The 21406-nt window shown below is 45.7% G+C and overlaps 1 protein-coding gene across 2 annotated transcripts in view; it reads left to right on the top strand.

Annotated features, from left to right (window-relative positions):
* The window catches only part of LOC121442791 (rho GTPase-activating protein 28-like), a 174818-nt gene extending 168293 nt beyond the window's left edge, over window positions 1-6525 (top strand). For both annotated transcript variants that reach the window (XM_041644404.1, XM_041644405.1), the window contains 2 exons: window positions 3084-3148; window positions 6315-6525. In XM_041644404.1, the coding sequence (XP_041500338.1) occupies window positions 3084-3148; window positions 6315-6409 (160 nt within the window). In that variant the 3' untranslated portion in view covers window positions 6410-6525. The remainder of the gene's footprint in view (window positions 1-3083; window positions 3149-6314) is intronic.
* The last annotated feature ends 14881 nt before the right edge of the window (window positions 6526-21406 follow it).

Genomic DNA, 21406 nt, shown 5'->3' with positions numbered 1-21406 from the left:
TTTTCAGTACATAGATACAATGTTAAAAAGTTATCTTCAAAAAATTACATTAGAAAGGAAAAAGAGAGCAGACCAGCTTAGCAGGAGTCTGAACAGCCATGTAACTCTATTGCTGTACCAGGCATCTTAAAATACCGCAGTGATCATAGGTAGGTGGCCTATGATAAACTTGACATCTTATTGCAAGGATGTTGGCAGCTGGTAAATTCCTATGTTATTTAATAGGTTACAGAATCCTCAATTGGACCTTTGTAGAAAGAAAATGCTCTGGTCCAATGAGATGGCTTAGTGGGCTACAGGTGTTTGCTGCCAAGCTTGACGACCTGAGTTCGATACCCAGGACACACACACATGGTAGGAAGAGCCCACAAATTGTCATCTGACGCCCAGTCACGCACCATGGCACATGCGGCCTTTCCACAAATGAGGAAATGTAATAGTTTATACAGACAGTATTCCTAATCAACATAGATTAGGTCTGGAGACCGTAGACTCAAATCCTCTGACGCAACTTCCTTAGATCCGAGCTGCCCAGCCTCTCACTTAGACCCGTGAGAACGTCGGTTTAAAAGCTGGCATCTGGAGGGGACGAAAGGGCTCAGCGGGCACAAGGGCTTGCCACCAAGCCTGGCAGCCAAATTCACTCGCCAGCACACACATGGTGGAAGGAAAGAACCAACCACCTTCCTGCACGGGCCGTGGCACACGCGAATCCACATGCAGAAGTCACACACCGGTAAAGAAATGTAAACATTGTGAGTTGTAGTTAAAGGTGCCCCGTCGGCTGCTAGAGTCTTGGATCGTGAATTTGTCTGGTTTTGGAGCAAAATGCTGGCAAAAATATCAAAGCAGGCAGTGAAGAAAGAATAGCTTTACAATAAAGGATGCCACAGGGACTGGAGCTCCACAAGCCGGGAAAAAAATAATTTTAATCTTAATCTTATTATTTAAAAATTAGTTCCGAACGGACCATGGACTTAAATGTATAATGAGAAATGTAAAAGCTTTAATAAGAGGAGACCATCTTTAGGACCGGACAAGGGATGAGTTTCCCAGGCGTATGAGATACAACTGATGAGTTAGACCTCATCGAATCGAAAGCTGATGGAATAATAGGACCTGTGAAGAGGGCGAGAAGACAGCTAAAAATAGACACCTGAAGCACTTGCTACTCACAGGGAGGGCCAATCCATGCATCTGGGGGCGGGGGGAGCAGGAGCAGGCGTTTTGCCAAAGGCAGCCCTCTACCCCGTCACAATGTCTGGGAGAGCATGGGTCTCCGGTTCCGCGGAGTGCTCAGTTCACAATCAGTTGATCCTGGTGCTCTTCGACCTGCGGCAAGGCAGCCCATCCCAATGGAGCAGAACCGCTCCTCTACTGGCCTTGAAGGGAAGAGAGGAAGTGTCTGGGGTCACACATTCTCCCCTGAGAGCACGCCTCCAGGGGTCTCAATGCTCGCACTAGGCACCACCCCTCACACACATGGGCCTTTGTGGGACACTCCAAACCCAGCGTATAGATGACATGTGACCAGGGGAGAAAGATGGTCGAAAAATACACGCGTGGAAAGATGTCCATCAGTAGCCACTAAGGAAATGCAAATTAAAACCACAGAGGCCTGTCGTGGCATACCCGTGAGGATTCTCAAGCCATGCCTAGCAGTACCAAATACTGCAAAGACACAGAGAAGCTCTGGCGATCATTCATCATCTGTGTGGGCAAGGTGGCGTAGTTCACAACACCATAAATTAGTTTGGCAGTTTGTTATAAAACTAAATAACAGTACGGCATGGCATCCCTACTCCTGGGCATTTGTGCCCCTGGTTTGAAGATCTCATCAACGCAACCCAGAACAGCTTTGGTGACCCAAAGCCAGATAAGCCCTAGATTAGTGACTAGATCGTGCCGGATCCCAGGATGCGCTGTAGAAACAAGAATTAAAGGACTTGCTCAGGTCTCTAGGGATTCGTGCAGAGTGGGATAAAAGCCAGTACCAGAAGCTTCCTTGCTGTGCTCTCCTGTTTGTGTCGTACTTGGGACGTAGGAAATATTTATGGGAGCACAGACGAGGTGATACTTGTTTGCAGGTATGGGGGGGATCAGGCTCAGCTATAGTAAGGACGGAACGGTAAAGGCGGCCAGAAGAGGGCAGCAGTGGATGTCCTGGGTGATGGAAACGGGTGTTTGCCTGAATCGGTCTCAACATTCTCTCCCCGGAATTTCATTCCAGTTTCCCAAGGTGCTGCTGTTAGTAGTACCACTTCACAGTAGAAACTCTGAAGGATACATAGGGTCCACGTGTGCTATTCCTAAAAATGATGTCCAATCCACAGCTACCTCAAGACTACCTCACTACAAATAAAAAGTAATAAGAATGGCGGAGGGGCAAGCTCCCTCCTCTCCTCAGCAGAGTTGAGACTGGTCTTGAATCGCTGATTGGCACAGACCTTTTGAATTCTCTTATCCAGTCTTCTAAACTTGGGATAGAAAAATTGATTTGGGTGATTGCTTTCTCCGACTTCTTTTTATTGTGTGACAGACTGGGAAAGAAATCACCTTTAGGTAACTGAGGTGATTTTTAAAGGTATTTTTTTAAAGCGCTCAGGAAGTCTAGAGGTGTAACCGAGGCTGAAGAGGGAATGCGTGCAAACTCAGCAAACGCGGGAATTAACGTGGCTTCTTTTGAATGGAGAGAACTGTGGCCGGAGACGGGGCAGCGGTAAACAGCCAGCCGCCGTGCTGACGTCACCACAGCTCTCCTGGCGGAGACGGTGCTGATGTCACCACTGCTCTCCTGGCGGGAGATGGGCAGCTGTAAACAGCCAGCCGCCCTGTTCTCATCAGCACTGCTTTCCGGCAGTGCTGACAGTTCTCAGCTAGAATGTGTTCTCTGTTGCCATGGCCACTGAGCATCCCATGATCGGGAACTGTCTCAGCCCCCGTAGATTTAAGTTCTTGTTGCTACTGTCGTGACTTTGGTCATAATAAAGTGCGTGGTGTATATTTCGTCAAGATAGGATAACTTGTCGATATTCACCATGGACCCTGAAGGAACCTCAACTGTTGCCTTCTCTGTTTTTTAGTCATGGTTCATCTGAATGTATAAAGATGCAGAACCAGAGGTTATATGAAGTTGGAGGAAACATAGGTAAGCATCATCTGTCATTTCTATTCCCATAGTCCACGATACATTCATGGAATGTTATTGTTGTAGGGGTGTGGGTTTTTTCCCACACATTTTATAGATAAAAATAAAAATCAATAATGTCTGGGGTTTTATAGTTGCATATAAAAGCAGTTTTATGAATTTTTTTTCCTCCAATATTCTCAAAATTGAAGTGACATAAAGACTTTGGGTCCTTTTCAGTGTGACTCTTAAAGTTAGAAACCGCCCCTTGCTGGGCTCACGAAACAGAACAGAGTTGAGAACTTAGAGAGCGTGACTCCCTGCACTGGCACACAGCTCAAGGTCTGTTGCCGGATGAGGTCAAATGTGCCTCCGTCTGTATCTTCTGTGGCTGACATGTTCCTTTGTTCTCTTTCATCTGTGGACAGTGTTTCTCTGACCTTCTTAGGGATGTCCTTTGCTGCCCAATTAGGGCCTTGTTCTACCTGTACTTGAGTTTACCCCTGCACTATTTCCCTCCCATCAGTATCAATCCCACCTAAAATGGTTCTCAAAGGACCAAGAAACCTTGGAACTTGGCATAGGCTGATGAGAGAACACATTCAATTCTCACAACACAGAAATGGAACCTGGCTTCTCTTAAGGGGATGTAATAGGAGCTGTGGGCCACTTCCCGCTGCCCAGCTCCCACACACTGGCTAGCTTTACCCAAAATAATTACACAGAAACTGTTTTCTTTTAAACACTGCCTGGCCCGTTATCTGTAGCCTCTTATGGGCTAACTCTCACATCTTGATTAACTCATTTCTATTAATGTGTGTAGCACCACAAGGTGGTGGCTTACCGGGAAGATTCTTAACCTGCCTCCATCTCGGAGAGGAGAGCTATGGCGTCTGCCTGAATCTGCTTCTGTCTCCCAGCATCCTGTTCTGTCTACTCCGCCTATCTAAGCTGTTGTCCATCAAAGGGCCAAGGCAGGTTCTGTATTAACCAATGAAAGTTAACACATAGACAGAAGACCCACCTACATCAAGGGGAGAGACTTGTGGACAGTGACAGGGTGAAATTAAGCAGGTAGTCATGCCAACAGCATCTCCCGCCCCATGAGGCATATAGCTAGGCTAGCAGTCTCAGTAGAGCAGAAGTTAGAACTCTGGAGGATGATGAGTTTCAGAACACCTTGGGACATATGGTAAACTTGTATCTCAGATACATACACACACACACACAAAAAAAAAAACTTATTCCTGTCCTCTTTCCCATTTCTTTGCTCCACCTCGTTCCACTTCCCAACACACCTTCATTCAGCTGTCTGTTTTACATTTCTTCTTCCAGTTTCTTCTCTCTTGAAAGCACTCTCGCCAAGGGTCCTCCTCAACACCTCACCAAAGTCGCCCTCTCACCCAGGACCCCAGAGAGCGCACGCTGAAATGCGGTCACTGTTTTTGTCTTAGTAACTGCCTGGCTTGGGCTTTGCTGTCTGAAAACACTTGTCTCTGATCGCTGCTGAGGACAGATGAGTTTCCGAGCTTCCTCCTGCTTCTCTGAGTCTCTGCTGCTTCTTGGCTCTTGTGAGCATAGTCCTTGGAAGTCTGGGTGTGTGCACACACCTTCCTAGATGAACTCAGTTCTCTCATTGCTTTCTCTCCACCTGCCTGCCTCCCAGTCTACCCTCTGGGTCCTGCCCTTATGCACCCAGTCACCTGGCACACTGCTGGGCGTGCCATTGGCTGACTTCTAGAATGTTCTTGCTCCAGATGCCCTCATCTCCTGCTTGGCTCTCAATGCCACCACTTGGTGATGCCTTCCTATACTATGTACCCTCCTTTCTTTGTTTCCCCTAATATTCCTATTGTTAAGACTTATTTTATATTGCACATATTTGCTTACTATCTAAATATCCACAGGGGAAATTTTTTGACACTGGATTTGTGCCTGTTACTTTAATAGAAAGCAACAAAATGTCCATTCTTGTTCCCTTTAAATTTTTTTTGAGATTGTAATTACATCATTTTCCCATTCCTTTCCTCCCTCCAAACCCTTCCATAATACTTCTCCCTAAACTCTTTCAAATTCATGGCCTCTTTTCACTAATTATTGTTACAGTAATATATGTATATAAAGATATACACCTAAATAGAGCCTGCTCAATCTGCATAATGTTACTTGCATGTACATTTTCAGGGCTTCCCTTTAGGTTTGGGATATCCACCTGGTATGATCTCATTCTCAATATCAGCATTCCATGGCTGCCTGTAGTTGTGCTGAGGCCTTGCGGTCTTTCCACCATGAACTCTACATATCTATTTTGTTGTCTGTGTTTAGCTCATGTTTAGGCAGTCATGTTGTTGAGACTTTATGGATCTAGCTTCTGACATTACTAGGAGGCACAGTCTCACATGAGACTCCATGATTCCCTGGCTCTTAGAAACTTTCTGCCCTGTCTTCCACAATATTCCCTGAGCGTTAGGTGTGGGAGTTGTACCCTCTGGGGCTGGGCTCTATAGTGTTTTCTATAATGACCTCAATCAGTTGCAAAGAGAGATTTCCTCAGTGAGGGTGAGGACTACACTTACTTACCTGTGGTTATAAAAATAAAGATTGGATGAAGTTAGGGATTATGTTGGTTTAGTCAAGTGGTAGTGGTAGCTTCTCCTTCATGACCCATGATTTAACTAGCTCTAGGCAGTTGGCTAAGTTTCTAGTACCAGAAATAATTTACCTCTTACTGAGCAGAGAGCCGTTGGTTATGGCTAAGACGTGTGTGCCATTACTGCACCCTGAGGGTCATCCCATCCTGGCTGTTGTTTGCAGTCATCAATGGTGTTTTGATTTTTTTAGCGTTGCTACTTGCATTCCAGTGGTATTTTGTGTTCTGATAATATGGCTTCCTATTTTCTTTCCTCTGTACTTATTCCTCTCTATGCCTGTAAGTCAAAATGTGTTCTTCTTTTTTTCATGGTGTCACACATATCCCGATTGTTCCTTTCCTGTGTTTTTAAATTCTTTTTCATATCCCTTACTTATTTGTCGAGATCCTTTATCTTGGACTACAAGGGCATACGACCACGCTTCCACACCTGGCTCTTTCTTCCTTTGAATGCAGATTCTGGGGATAGAACTCATGTCCTATGCTTACAAGGGAACCACCTCACTGGCTTGAACTTTTTGGTTTTCTTTCTTTTAGGACAACACTGTTTGGATCCTGATGCGTATATATTGGATGTGTATCATGTTAATCCTCATGCAGAATGGGTGATTAAGCCCTCGCCAAGCCTTTAAAATATGCCGACGATGGCTCTTGCCTTGTATTATACGCCAAGAAGTTCCTGCATTCGTGGGAAAAAACCACACTGCCCTGAGGTATTTGCTCCTGTAATCCTGGTTCTCCTGAAGGGGCGGCGTCACCAGCTCTGTCGATATGAACTACAGAGAAGGAGCTGGTTCACATTGAAATGAACTTCCTTATCACAGTCCCTTGGTAAGAAGATATGACCCAGAAGAAAGGCCAACGTTACTCAATGTGGAGCTTATGTAGCAGAAATAGACTTGGCCCCGTGCCTGGGAATAGGCTGCACTTCTGATGTGAAACATACACTATTTATGCTCCTAGATTGGAGGGCCTTCCGTCTAAAGACAGCTGTGCCCCATGTCATTCTGTGCATCGCGCTCGGAGAGGACTTGGTAACGCCCCAGTGCAAAGGAACTTTCCGTTGAGAGTTGAGATGGTATGTTATGGTTCCTTGTCTCATGTGCGCAGGTCCTCATTACAAATCCCAGTTTGGCAAGGGCGTCCTGTGCTTCCAGGGTGTCCTGTGTAGTCCACAGTCATGGCATCTGTTCTCTCTTTTCCCAGTTGTGGTGCTCGGGTGAATAGATCGCCTCTCATGTGTTAGCGTGAATGTCCTTTGCAGATCAAACACTTTCTGTTTTCGACGTTTTACAGCTGTAGCCACTTCTGCAGCCCTAACTCCAAAAATACAGAGATGCCTTTGCCCATAAGTGCCGAAAAGGCCGCTCGACCCAGAATTGATAAGTTGCAAAAGTACATTGTGTGCTTCGATCTAATGTTAACCAGACACGTGGCCAGGCACTGTAGACTAGCACTGGGCTGTGGAAGCTGGAGACCACTGTCCGGTCCACATCTTGCACAACTATTGTCTAGATCTGCAGTGGTGAACATTTGGTCCTCGTGTTTCTAAGAGAAACAGATCTAAAATGTACCGAGGGACATTTTACAGAGGACAGCTCTGCCTTCCAGAGGCTGCAGAGAGCATCCTTATTCATCCCAGGTGTGTGTGATCTTCCACAGACCAAGAGTTTGATGGAATTAGAGCCGTTACCACATTTAAGACCCAAGTGCCAGTACAAGCAAAACTCACTCACAAATGCAAAAGGACTGTTTCCTTCCCTGCATAGCCCATGTCCGGAGATAATGAGGATACTGTAAAGGCGTGTGCAGAAGAGCTCTCCCTTTGCTGTCATGTCTGATACAGAAACAAAACACCCATCTCCAACAGTCAGGTCATCTCCTTGTTGAAGCAGAGCACTCTGTGCGTTCAGAATGCAGACTGTTTTCTTCCTGGCCCTCAGGAGTTTGCTCTACTTGTCTAGAAACACAAAGACCAGTTTGTTGGGTTTATTTATGAATTTCTATTTCCTTTCTCTGAAAAGCCACTAAAAGCCAAGTGCGTATGCACTACCGAGGTTTGTGTGTGTGTCCCGGTGTTTGACCGGTTTCCAGGCTGCCCAGTGGGCCCATGAGTGTGCGTGGTGAGCACGTTGTCATCCTGCGGGGCAAGCAGGGAGTGAGCATGTCACTGTCAAGCTGCCGGATTCCAGAACAGTCGCTGGAGGAGTCCCTGCCTACGTACAGAAGCAAGGCACCCTTCCAGAGCACCACTATGTTTCTGTAAATACGTGAGCATGTTCCTGTATTTCTTGGCATGAGAAGCATCCGATGCTGTTGTATTTATATAGAAAGTGCACAGCTCTGTTCATTTCTTTTCCTCTTTTGGGGTTCTCATTTCAGACGACATGAGAACACATTAGGATCTGTGCCTTAGCTTTAGTCGCCAGGCTTCAACAGCAGCTCGCGGACGGCAGGTAGCTCACGGCAAGGCTCTGCGTTCTGTGCCAACTTCTGTGCGGCTTCAGAGGCAAAGTCTTGGCTGAATCGGTAACTTGGAATTAATCATTTCAGCCTGTGAGGGAAGGTGACAACTCTCAGATAACTGTATTCTGTGGAGGGCAGTGTCAGCATCAGGGGCAACGCTGGCTATAGCTTTTCGTTTCTCGTCACACAGTTAATCCGCTAGAGAAGGCTTAGTCACCATGCGGACTGGTGTCTGTGTGCTCGAGGAGTTTCTTCCGTGGATTTTTATTCTGAAAGAATAACCTTCTGATCAAATTGGAAATACCTGCCATCTGTACTGAAAAAACTTTGGCCTTATTGAGAGTTGGTTTTCCAAAGTCCAGTAGGCAACGTGTTAGACTAAATGGGCTGTTTGCCAACAAAAGAGGCCAGATACATGGGTAGTAAAGTACATTCGTACTGGCTTCTCACCCATCTAATGCTCTGGATACACAAGGAGGAAAATAACGTCATTCGGGAACGTAGTAAAGGAAATGACTCGGAGGAACACATATTCAGGAAGGTGTCTACAGCTGCCTCGTCTCCCCTCCATTCTCCCTAGGAGGCTCCTTTGCTCTGCAGCTCAGCTGGGAAATGGTTCTTCCCGCCAGTGGCCTTTGGACAAACTGGAATTCTGATTCCTTACAGTGTGTATGTGCCATATAAACTACCTCACCAAGCCTTTTTTTGGGAAAGAGAATCAAATGGACTTTTAACATTGTTGTTGTTGTTCAACTGTCCCTGGGTCTTACTTAAGTCGCTGCACTTAGCTCTCAGTGTATGTTTTGATAATATGCCATTCACGCCATGAAATAGTCTTAGCAAAAGCATTAGGACAAAAATACTGCCGTGTGTTCTGAGGGAGTTCTCGTGTGTCCTTAGTGACTGTCTTGTGTTGCTAACCATGGGGGACGCGGGCTGTCGGGAACTGGTGTTCATTGTTCTGGCAGCGATCCTGCTCCTGTCCGTGCGTTTCCTTTGACTGAAAAGGAGAGGGGATGAAATGTCCCTCTTCTGAGCAAATATGTTGATTTTTTTTTTATGTGTATGTCTGACTTGCCTGAAGAGACTGTACATTAGGGGGTATAATTCTCCCCTTGACAGGCATTTTCAACTATTTTCCATAAATATGTCACTTAATAAAAAGTAATATGACGTGGGCTAAAAGTGTTTCTTTCACACACGGCACTGTTTTGCATGCTCTCGTCTCATTGGTAAACACCACCTTCCAAGAACTTCCTGTCTTCCTAACGTAGTGATTTAGTTAGGGGAAAATCATATAGCCATGGAAATTCCAGTCCTGTGCGTTTTCACCTCAGAGTTAGATGTTGAGGCTTTTGTCCCATCAGCTCTCATTAACTAGGGTGTGGACATCGACTTTTATCCATAAAAAGGAAGAAACAAACACTGAAATGATCGTGCATCCGGGTGCGCAGTGGTGCGGGAAGAACTACAGGAGTCTAGAGGCCCGCGTCCCAGCCCTGTGAAGCCCCTGTCACCATAGTGAGAGATGACCGGAGGGAGTGGATAGCACTGACCCTCTCATAACTTCACTTCTGCTAGGTCTGGCCTCGGCAGGACTCTAGTTACATATAAGAAGACATCTTTTACATACGTATGAAACTTCCCATAAGTACAAAAACCATTTTGACAAAGTTCAGTAAATGGCTCTTCTTAAAAATTTTCAACCTTTTACTGTATATCCCAAGCCAAAAGCAAAATAAATAAAAGTAAAAAGGAGTAGCACAAGGGCTCAGAGATTAAAGTGCCTGCTGTCCAAGCTGTGGACTGGAGTCTGTGTCCCCAGCACCCACAGGAAAGCTGGCCCAGCACCACACACATCACACAAGTGCACACACTCATCACACACGCACATGTACACTCACTGCACATGCACACTCACCACACACACATCACACACACTCATCACACACACGTGCACACTCACCATACACACTGGAAGCCGCAGAAAACCAGGGCTAGGAGATCGAAGGTGTAGATACCAGCACAAACACACCTTCCTGCCTAGCACAAGTGAAACCCGGGGCTCAGTCTTCAGAAAAGGTAAAATGATCTCTTTGCAATTTATTTGACGACTGATAGAGGAAATCCTCACCCGTCTTTCTCCTAATTATTCAGCAAGGTAATGGCATATTGAGTGTTGCATAAAATCAATTAATTTTTATATTTGCCGCAAGAAATAGAGAATAAGGTTTTAAAACCTTTTACTACAGCAGCGACCAGTAAAATCCTTTTTTAATAGTTTTAGCATAATATATATCAAAGCTGTATCTATAGAAGTTAAACTACAAATACACGTAGAGTGTGCCATGTTTGAGAATAAAAGGCAAATGAGAAATATGAATTCCTCGCAAATATACCTACAATTCAATATTATCTCAATTGTAACTTCAATAGGATTCTTGGTAGAAATTGACAAATTAGTTACAAGATCTATATTTGAATGCAAAAGAGCTCAAATATGTAATCAAGAAAGGGGACTTGAATGAATGAATTTATTGTTTACTATAAAACTTTAACTTCCAAGATAGTTTGCTGAAAAGTGAAATTAAGCATGTTGGGTCACAGCCCAGGAGGGTGGCACTGGCATGCCACTTCCTGGGTCTTCAAAGCCACGTGGACATTGGGTGACACTGGAGCAAGTGGGTATCAACATGGATTAATAAGAAAAAGGAACAGAAAAAACCAAACTGGACCCCCTGGCGTTATAGAGCAGAATTTGCGCAGGTGGTTGACAGAGTTAAAGAAACTCAGCCCCGAGGCTTTCAGGAAACACTACTGAGAAAAGCCGGTGTGGAGAGAGAATTGTGAAATGCCAGCCCTCAGGAACTAAGGCGGAAGACCCTGGGTGAGAGCCTGAGACCCCAAAGCCATTCCCAAATCACAAATATACAGGGTAGTTTTCTCATTAAAGGTTCCTTAGGAGAAACACAATGCGCAGATTAAAATTAGACTTAAACACAATTGTAAACAGCTGCTTAACCCCAGAGAGTATTAAGAAGTCAGGGCACACTACAGCTTGAGAGAAAAAAGTACATCTGAAAATTTTGTTTGGCAAAGGACCAGTACTCGAGAAGCATTCAGCAGCTGGCTTACGGTAAGATCACTCAGGGGGTGAAGGCGCTTGCTCCCAAGCCTGGGTTCCCATTCCCAGGACCCGTGTGGTGGAAGGAGTGAACCAACCTTCAGTGAACTGACCTCCACAAGTGCACCAATGCACACCACACACACACACAGACACACCACACACATACATACATATACACACACATACATACACATTCATGCAGACACACCACATACATACCATATACACAGACACATCATACACACACATACACACCACACACACATACACATTCACACAGACACACACAGGCACACACACTACACATAGACACATCACAGTCACACAATACACATTCACACAGACACCACACACATTCACACAGACACACCACATACACACAAACACATCAGATACACACCATATACACACCACACACACACACATACACAACACACACAGCTAAATAAATGCAATACAGTTTTAAAAGAACTTGGTAAGAGGCAAGCTAATTTCTTAATATGGGCTCAAGACTTTGACATACTCAGAGAGACACAAAGTTTATGAAAAGTAACACCCAGACAAACTTCAGTCACCTTCATCAAAACTCCAATGCCATTGTCCACAAAAAGAGGAAAACAAGTTTAAAGTTCCCAGGGAAACAAAAGGACTTCAAATAGCCGAAGCAATCTTGTGCAGAATGAGCAGTGCTGACAGTTCTGCAAAACCTATTTCAAAGCCGGGCGGTGGTGGCGCACGCCTTTAATCCCAGCACTCAGGAGGCAGAGGCAGGCGGATCTCTGGGAGTTCGAGACCAGCCTGGTCTACAAGAGCGAGTTCCAGGACAGGCTCCAAAGCCACAGAGAAACCCTGTCTCAAAAAAAAAAAAAAAAACAAAAAACACCTATTCCAAGCCATGCAATGGAACTCAAGTGAAAACACAGCAACAACGTACTCCCGGCACCAAAACAGATACCCAGAGCTGCAGGGTGCAATCGCGGATCCAGGAATAAACCCACACAGTAATAGCCGCCTGAGTTTCAACAAAGATGACAAACATGTACCTTGGAGAAATAAAATGGCTTCTCCAACAAAGAATGCAGACAAAATTGGATACCTACCTGTACAGAAATGAGGCTGTGTCCTGATCTCTCATCTTGTTTACAAAAGAAAAAAAATCAGCCAAAACCTAAAATGGACCAAAGACCTTAGTGTATGGCATGAAACCGTGAAAACACCGGAACTAAACATTCATAAATCTTTAAATCCAGGCTGACAGGTAGGTTCTGAGAACTGCAGTAGCTCGGGGAGGCAGGCGTGGAGAGAGGGGTGGCATCACCTCAAAGAGTCCCCACAATGAGAGCAGTCAGTGGAGCAAAGACACAGTCCCCAGAGGGGTAGGAGACTTAGTCTATAATATGTCAAGAATTGAAAAAAAAAACCAACAAGCCAACATTTCAGTGGGTAAAGGGGCAAAAGAGTTGACTTTTCAAACGATGAAGGATGCACGGTCAGCGTATCTGTTCCTTTTCTTTTGGGGTGGCAAAGGCATCATGACCAAGGCAGCTTATAAAGGGAACTTGGATTACGGTTCCAGAGGGTTAGTGTCCGTGGGAGCGGAGCAAAGGCATGGTGGCAGGGACTGTTGTGAGGAGCGGCGGGCTACGTTCCTAGCACCCGGCCGCCCGCACGGCTAGCTTTATACCCAAAATAATTACACGGAATCTGTATTCTTTTAAACATTGCCTGGCCCATTAGTTCCAGCCTCTTATTGGCTAGCTCTTACATATTGATCTAACCCATTTCTATTAATCTGTGTAGCCCACGAGGTGGCTTACCAGGGAAGATCTTAACCTGCGGCTGTGTCGGGTGGGAGAATCATGGTGACTCCTGACTCGGCCTTCTTTCTCCCAGCATTCTGTTCTGTCTACTCCACCCACCTAAAGGTTGGCCTATCAAATGGGCCAAGGCAATTTCTTTATTAATTAACCAATGAAAGCAACAGATTAGAAAGAAATGACTCCCACATCAAGGGACAGCTGAGAGCAGGAGTAGAACACAGGGAATAGCAGGAATCTTTCAAAGTTCCCAACACCAGGGTTTTGACTCCCCCAGGAAGGCTGCACCCCACCAATACACCACTGGAGCCATGTGATCAAACATATGAGCCCGATGGGGGCGGGGCATCTCATTCAAACCACCTATGCCAATCCACAAAAAAATTCTCAATGACTTTATTAGGAAAATGCAAACAAATATCACATTCAGATGACTCTGCCACGTCCTGGTCAGCAAACCAGTTCTGGCGAGGAGGCAGCAGGAGACAGCAGCATTGTGTTCTTGGTAAAAGAATCAGCTAGGTCTGCACTGTAGAAGTCAGTTTCCATCTGATCCAACCCTTCCACTTCTGGGTTTGTGCCTGGGAGAATCAAAGTCAACTTGCTCTAGTGATGCCTGCACAGTCCTGTTTACCCCTGCGATATTCATAATAGCCAAGTCAGAATCAGCCTGGGTATTCAGTGACCGGAGAATGAATAAAGACATGGTTCACATATACGATGGTGTTTAATCCGGTTAGAACAATGCAAGTGTCTTCTGCAGGAAAACGATAGGACTGGAGATGGTTCTAGGTGGCCAGTCCCACAGTCACCCGGGTCATACACTTTCCTAATAATTCAGAGTGGCGTGAACCTACAAGATGGACCAGCAGGAGGGGGGCTATAGCAAACGTGGGGTGGATATGATCTAAGCACACTGCAAGCATGTGTGGGCGTGTCTAGTGAGACCCCTGCAGTTAACATATGCAATAACAGATTTTCAAATTAAAATCACATCTCACTTCGGAAGGAAGATATACACATTGTCAAAACAAAATAGAACACATGAAAGAAATTTAGGGAAAGGAAAATCAAAGAAGCAGCATGAAACAGCCAGAACTAAAGGTTCCTCCTCAGGCTAAGAGGTGGAACCGGAACCCCAGGCATTAGCAGAAGCCCAAGAGGGTACAGTGTTCTGGGGATGTGTGCCACTTTCAACATTTGGTGATCTTAAGATCAAGATCTATGCATTTCCTTACAGGTAAATATTACCTCGGGGGGGGGGGGGATCTGCAAAAACATAAACATTCAACCAGAGGGATTAGGCCATGTGCTCTGATACCTTGGGGGATGTGTACTGGTGTTAGAAAGGCTTTTACAATGTATTTTAAAAGTTGTTAGATAGATGTCATAGAAGACAGACAGACGGACAGGTAGGTGCCAGTCCAAACGTAACCATTACAGGAGAATGTTCAGTCACACTCCCAATGCTGACAGGGTAAATAGAATTTTGAAAGTGCCTTTGCTTGGTGTTTTAACTAGCATTGTTTCCCTGTGCTCAAGAACTTGGACTTGACGTTTGTTTATTCTTAGTGATGGCTCTGCCATCTTGTAGCGTTTTACACTGTGTGTGCAGCCTGCTCTGGGGTGTAACCATGTCTGTAGATGGCAACAGCGTGTCTGTCCTCCATGAACATCTCTCAACACATAGCACTCCCCGCTACCCCAGGATCCAGTCAGGTCACATGGAGGCCCACCTACCCCAGGTTCCAGTCCAGTTCATGCAGAGTCTGTGCCATGTGCCAGTTTCACAAGTGAAGAGGGTCCCAGGACCCCATTTGTAGACACCCTTATCTGAAGAAGTTTAGAAAAGTTCAGACTTCGAGTGTCCGCTTCAGCACAGTGCCACACAGAGGGTCTCAATCATTTTCTGGGTGGGCATGAGATTATCATGCAGGGGTATTGGCGTGCTCACGCAGGAGCAAGGAGAAGCAATGCCCCCAGAGGGGGTTAAGAATTGTCCTGGGTCCTTCTTTGTTTTTTTTTCTTTTTTTTTTTCTTTTTGTTTTTCGAGACAGGGTTTCTCTGTAGCTTTGGTGCCAGTCCTGGAACTAGCTCTGTAGACCAGGCTGGCCTCGAACTCCCAGAGATCCGCCTGCCTCTGCCTCCCGAGTGCTGGGATTAAAGGCGTGCGCCACCACCGCCCGGCTGGGTCCTTCTTTGGTCCGTAGACCCAGAACCTCAGATCTAATCTTTCCCATTGGAGAGCTGTCTCCCTTGTCTCTGGGTCGACCCAATTAATACATGTCCGGTCCATCTTACTGGAGGCTCACCTGTTTCCACTCAGTGACACCATGGGACAGCCAGCTTAGCAGATGTATTCCCTTTTAAAAGGCCGCACAGTTAGGATGTTTGAAACCAAGATTATATCTCTACACCAAAAATCCATTTCAGTGACATTGAAAAACCACCTTCTCTCATAGCTACTTTATGTTTTTAGTACAAATCGATTCTTGGAACCCCCTGGAGAAGTGGTACATTTTGGGTAAGTTTGGCCACAGCAGCTACAGTATAGTAGTAGCAAGAACAGGAGTGCGCTGGATTTATTTTGGTCCTTTGCTTTTACTTCATTTCCATTTGACACGAGATGTTTAAATTCATGTACATTTGTGTACATTGTGGGATCAGAATAATTAACATATTCATCACCCAAAACACGAATTTCTTTGGGTTACAGCCTTCAAGCTCAGTTCTAGCCATTTCGAAACTTGCCTCATTAACTTAATTCCTCCTAATTCTTCCTCTACCTGTAGACCAACCTCACAAGTCCTTCCCTCATTTTCCAGGCCTATGGGTAGCCACAACTCTCTTCTAGGGTTCTGAGACCAGCTTCTTACCAGATTTGAGTCCTTAGACACCAGCTTGCTTCATCTTTAGCAACTGTCCCGTTTTAACGATGTTGTGCTTCCCAGCACTTGTCACGAGGGGGCAGCAGAGGCTGTTGATTCGAAACTAAGCCACCATCAAGCTGATTTCCTTGGACCCAACTGCCAGAATCCAAGGCCCAGCGGGAGGCAGCAATGGCCCTTCCTGCAGTCCTGCAGGGCAGTGCCACACGCCCACCCTCTTTGCCCAGGGCCGGGCAAGGACACAGAGACCACCAGTTCATAAAAAGTCAAGTTAGTAGAAGTCCTGGGCCAAGGGAAACTCAACAGGCCTTGAGTTCCAAAACTCAGGGCAGAAACCCTGGACTCAGACAAGGGGTAAAGTGGCCAGGCTTGCAGAACCCCACAAGCGTGGGAGGTTAAGGAAGCTAAAGTGACCAAGGCAGTGTCATCTTGTACTGACTCCATTATCCGTCTGCTTAGAAACTTCTCAACCCAGTCCCCAGCCCTGCACGTAGAGACCTTGGCAACTCACCTGGGATTGCCCATGACCCTGTCCAGATGTATTAATCGAAATAACTGTTTATACAAACCAAACATAAAAATAGCCAAAAATGGTGTAAATGATAAATTGTCACGTTGTGTCTGAAATTATGCCCTGCTAAAATAGACGCTGCAGGGTTCCTCTGTCCCTTTTCTACGCCTGATTGATGTGGGAGTGTCTTCTATCTATCTGTTGCCTTCATTAGTTAATTAATAAAGAAACTGTTTGGCTTTTGATAGGCCAGCCCTTAGGTGGAAGGAATAGACAGAACAGAATTCTGGGAGAAAGAAAGCCGAGTCAGGCAGTCGCCATAGCTCTCCTCTCCAAGACGGATGCAGGTTAAGAATATTCCCGGTAAGACACCACCTTGTGATGCTACACTCATTAGAAATGGGTTAATCAAGATGTGAGAGTTAGCCAGTAAGAGGCTAGAGCTAATGGGCCAAGCAGTGTTTAAAAGAATACAATTTGTGTGTTGTTATTTCCGGGGCTAAGCTAGCCATGTGGGATCTGGGCAGGAACGTAGCCTGCCGCTCCATACAACACCTGATGGCATTGTGGTCTTTGTGGTCTTTGATCTTTAAGAACCCTGTACCCCGCACTTCAGCACCAAGAGTCTGTCTGGTGCTAACCAAAAGAAAGTACTGAAATGGGGAGTGGGATGGCGGGAAAAGTGGAGGGAATGGAAGGAGTGGAGGGAATGGGAACTGGGATTGGCATGCAAAATGAAAAAAAGATAGTTTGGTTACTTTTTTAGAAAGAAAATTATATTCAATTCTATCAGGCAAAAAAGACACCATTTCTGTAAGTTTTTTGGTTTTTTTGTTTGTTTGTTTGTTTTTTGGTTTTTCGAGACAGGGTTTCTCTGTAGCTTTGGAGCCTGTCCTGGAACTCCCTTGGTAGACCAGGCTGGCCTCAAACTGGAAACAGTCTTGCATATTAGGTATATCTCAATAAATAATTACTTAGGATTGTAAAAAAAAAAACAAAAACAAAAATGGAGCCAGGCGGTGGTGGCGCATGCCTTTAATCCCAGCACTCGGGAGGCAGAGGCAGGCGGATCTCTGTGAGTTCGAGGCCAGCCTGGTCTACAAGAGCTAGTTCCAGGACAAGAACCAAAAAGCTACGGAGAAACCCTGTCTCAAAAATCAAAAAAAAAAAAAAAAAAAAAAAAACGAAAATGTAAAAGAAAGTACTGTGATGTGTCCTCCCATGCATGGTGGCCTCTAACTTCTCACCGATGCTCAACCAGTGAGGATCAGACTGGAGCTGATTCAAGGCAGGATGTTCAAGAATGGAGAGCCAATTGAGAAGAGGCCCAGCTGGGGCCCACGCTTCTATGGTGATCACTTAGAAGAGGGCCAGCAAGGGCCTATCCTTCCTTCTCGAACACTGGACACACCCCTACTGAGAGGAAGAAAATTTGAATGGTATTCAACAAACATACGCCAGACTTGATGAATTAGTTTATTAGGGTTACATACTTGAGTATGGGGAATAAGTTACAGGAATGGGGATGTCATTTAAAGCCCACCCCAGTATGGCTGGGGCTTCACTAAAGCTGGAACCTTGACGCTTTTGATGGGGGAGAGTCTTCTGTTTTGTGTTAATTTCATTGGTTAAATAAAGAGACTGCTTGGCCTTTGATGGGACATAAAATTAGGTAGGTGGAGTAGACAGAACAGAATGCTGGGAGAAAGAAGCCGAGTCAGGCAATCGCCATGATTCTCCCACTCCAGACAGACGCAGGTTAAGATCTTCCCTGGTAAGCCACCTCGTGTGCTACACACATTATTAGAAATGGGTTAGATCAATATGTAAGAGCTAGCCAATAAGAAGTTATAACTAATGGGCCAGGCAGTGTTTAAAAGAATACAGTTTCCATATAATTATTTCGGGTAAAGCTAGCCGTGCGGAGCTGGGCAGGAATGCAGCCCACTGCAGCTCTCACTACAAGCTTTCTCTATGACTTGTAGGTGTCTCCAGGCCAGAGTCTGTCCAAGCCACCTTGGGCTTGTGTGAGTTGCCCCAACAGTAATATGAGCTCAGCAAGGGGGAACTTTGTGTGGCTGGTCCATTTCAGGAACTGCCTAAGACTTCTGTGCTACCTCCTGGGTCTAACCCGGAATCCCTTTAGAACTTCCCCGAGTCTCAATGAGCTTAGGAAGAAAACTGTTCCACATCAGTAAACATGAAGCTCCACAGACCACTGTCATGAAGGACAGTCGACAGTTCCTGAGGCTCAAGATGGCTGAGTGAGGAACCACCTGCCATGGAAGCAAAATAACCTGAGTTTGAGTCCTAGCACCTGCCTGACAATGAGTGTGGTCACACAAGCCTGTGACCCTGGAGGTGGTGGCAGGGAGATAAGTGGGTCACCATCACTCACTGGCTAGCTGACCTAACCAATCAGTGAGTGCCAGGTTGAGTGAAACACAGAAGAACTCATCAAAAAGGATTTAAAATAGTGGAAGACGCGTAATGTCAACCTCTGGCCTAAGGAGACACACACACATGTGAGCCTGTGTGCACACAGAGACACACACCGACAAAAGTGTTTCCTAGCAAAATAGAAGTGTCCAGTGTAACTGCTCAAGAAGTTGCGGCTTCCTGAGCCCCTTCGCCGTGTGTCAGGCAGGTCTCAAATTCCCCAGCTGAAGACTTCAGAAAAGGTTCGAAGGGGAGCATGCTTCTGTGACCATGCATTATGACATTTGGGGTTCCAAGTTTTCATATTATAGGTATCACTGGTAGTGACAATGTGATTGCATTTAGAAAGATTATATTTCCCTCCTGGATATACAACCTATTAAGGCATTTGGGGAAAAAAAATAGGACATCACACATCAGCTTTTTTGGCCAATGTCCCTGAGACAATCTCGCCCCAGACTGCCACACTGTTCTGTGGATAAAAGTTTTAAGCCTTACATTTAGATATTTGGCCCACGTTGGTTTTTGCGCAGCCCTACAGATAAGGGTCAAAGTTCCGTGGTTTTTTTTTTTTTTTCTCGTGGATATACAGTTTCCTCAGCACTGTTTATTGAAGAGGGTAATTTTTCCCATATAGGTTTTTGGTACTTTTTATCAAGAAATGTTTGGCTATACATGGTTAGATTTATTTTTGGAAACAATTTTTTTTATGTCAGTGTCACGCTGTTTTATGGCTACAGATCTTAGCACTGCTCAAAATGAGACGTTATAATGACCTCAAGTTTCATCCTTTTCTGGAGCTCGCAGGCCTGGAGAGATGGCTCCACAGATAAACATTCTTGCTGCTCTGGCAGAGTACCTGAGTTCAGTTTCTGCTACCCACATCTCAGGACTCTGAAGAACCTGTAATTCCAGCTCCTGGGACTTGGTACCTTCTTCCACTCAATTCAGGCATCCACAGACACGAACACACACATCAATTAAAAGAAAATTTTTTAAAAAAAAAGATTGCTTGGGCAACTCTTGTGTTTCAATATGCCTTTCAGAATCATTTCCTCTAGTTCTATGAAGGATATCGTTGGTACTTTAATGAGGTTGCATTAAAACAAAATTACTTTGGGTAATACAGATTTTTAGAAAATCAGTATGAATTGATTGAGGGAACTCTATGTTTGTATAGGCTTCTGTGCATGTGTCTCCTTCAGTTTCTTTCATGAGTGTTCATTTGTATTGCACGTCTTCAGTTAAACTTACGCCTAGACTTTTAGATTCTCCTCTCCTCCCCACTGCTCTCTCCTTTCTTCCCCTTTCGTCCTTCACTCCCCATTTCTCTCCCTCCTCCCTCTCTCTTTTCTTCGTAGTTACTGTGAATTGTATTATTTTCACATTTCTCAAAATTCTTGTTACTGTAGTGAAAAATGCTACTGATATGTACATGTTAGTTTTATAACCTGCAACATTACTGAACTTATCACTTTTAATAGTCTTTTGGTACAATCTTTATTTTTTTACAAAACAGGATAATGTGACTTTTTCTGTTTATGTGGCGTTTTTCTTTTTCTCTTACCAAATTGCTAAGCTAAAACTTCCCCTAGTGTATTGACTATGAGAGAACCCAAGTACAGCACAATAGAGCCAGTGAGGGGTAGGTGGCCAGAAGCCTAGAGGCGCTGGGAGGAATTTTCCCGGCGGTCCCCGGGCTCAGGGGACTCGCGTAGCCTGGGGAACCGCGGAAAGCCCCGCCCCGCCCCGCCCCGCCCCGTGGCCTGCGGGACTCGCCAGCCACGCCCACCGCAGTCTTCATCCTGCACAGCGGCCTGCTCTCAGGTCTGCCAAGGCTAGGGCCCCTGAGGCCACGGGAGCTGTCTTCCTGCTGTCGCCTGTCCCCCAGGGGCTTGGGAAGCGCGAAGCCCCGCCCTCCAGAGGCGTGGTGTGGGGGGATTCTGCGAGAAGCCCCGCCCCTCCTCTCCCCGTGGCCTGCGGGAGCCCCGCCCACCACTCTCTTAACTCCTGTGTGTTATCCTCTGCCAGCAGGCTTGCTAGGGTTAATGACTGAAGTTTTACAAAGACCAATACAGTGTTGCTCCAGCAGTCCTGAGCATTATTTGGATGTTGGACATCAAAGTCTCAGGGGTCCTCCTCAGGAAGACCACTCCAGGGTATTGGGGACCTTAAGAACAGTTCCTGACCCAGAGTATTTTTTTTTAGCATGGCTGTCGTGGCAACTCTCCACAAGCTCGGGTGCAGTGTGTCCCTTCCATCCCGTCCACGTCTGTCACACAGACCTCAGGTGCAGTGTCCTTCCATCCTGTCCACGTCTGTCATCACAGACCTCAGGTGCAGTGTGTCCTTCCATCCCGTCCACGTCTGTCATCACAGAC

The sequence above is a fragment of the Microtus oregoni genome, unplaced genomic scaffold, assembly GCF_018167655.1.
Source record: "Microtus oregoni isolate MIOR12 unplaced genomic scaffold, Mior012 000095F_ref0000231, whole genome shotgun sequence".
In the NCBI taxonomy this organism is placed as follows: Eukaryota; Metazoa; Chordata; class Mammalia; order Rodentia; family Cricetidae; genus Microtus; species Microtus oregoni.
Note: the sequence above shows the minus strand (reverse complement) of the source record. Positions and strands in the feature narration are given on the sequence as shown.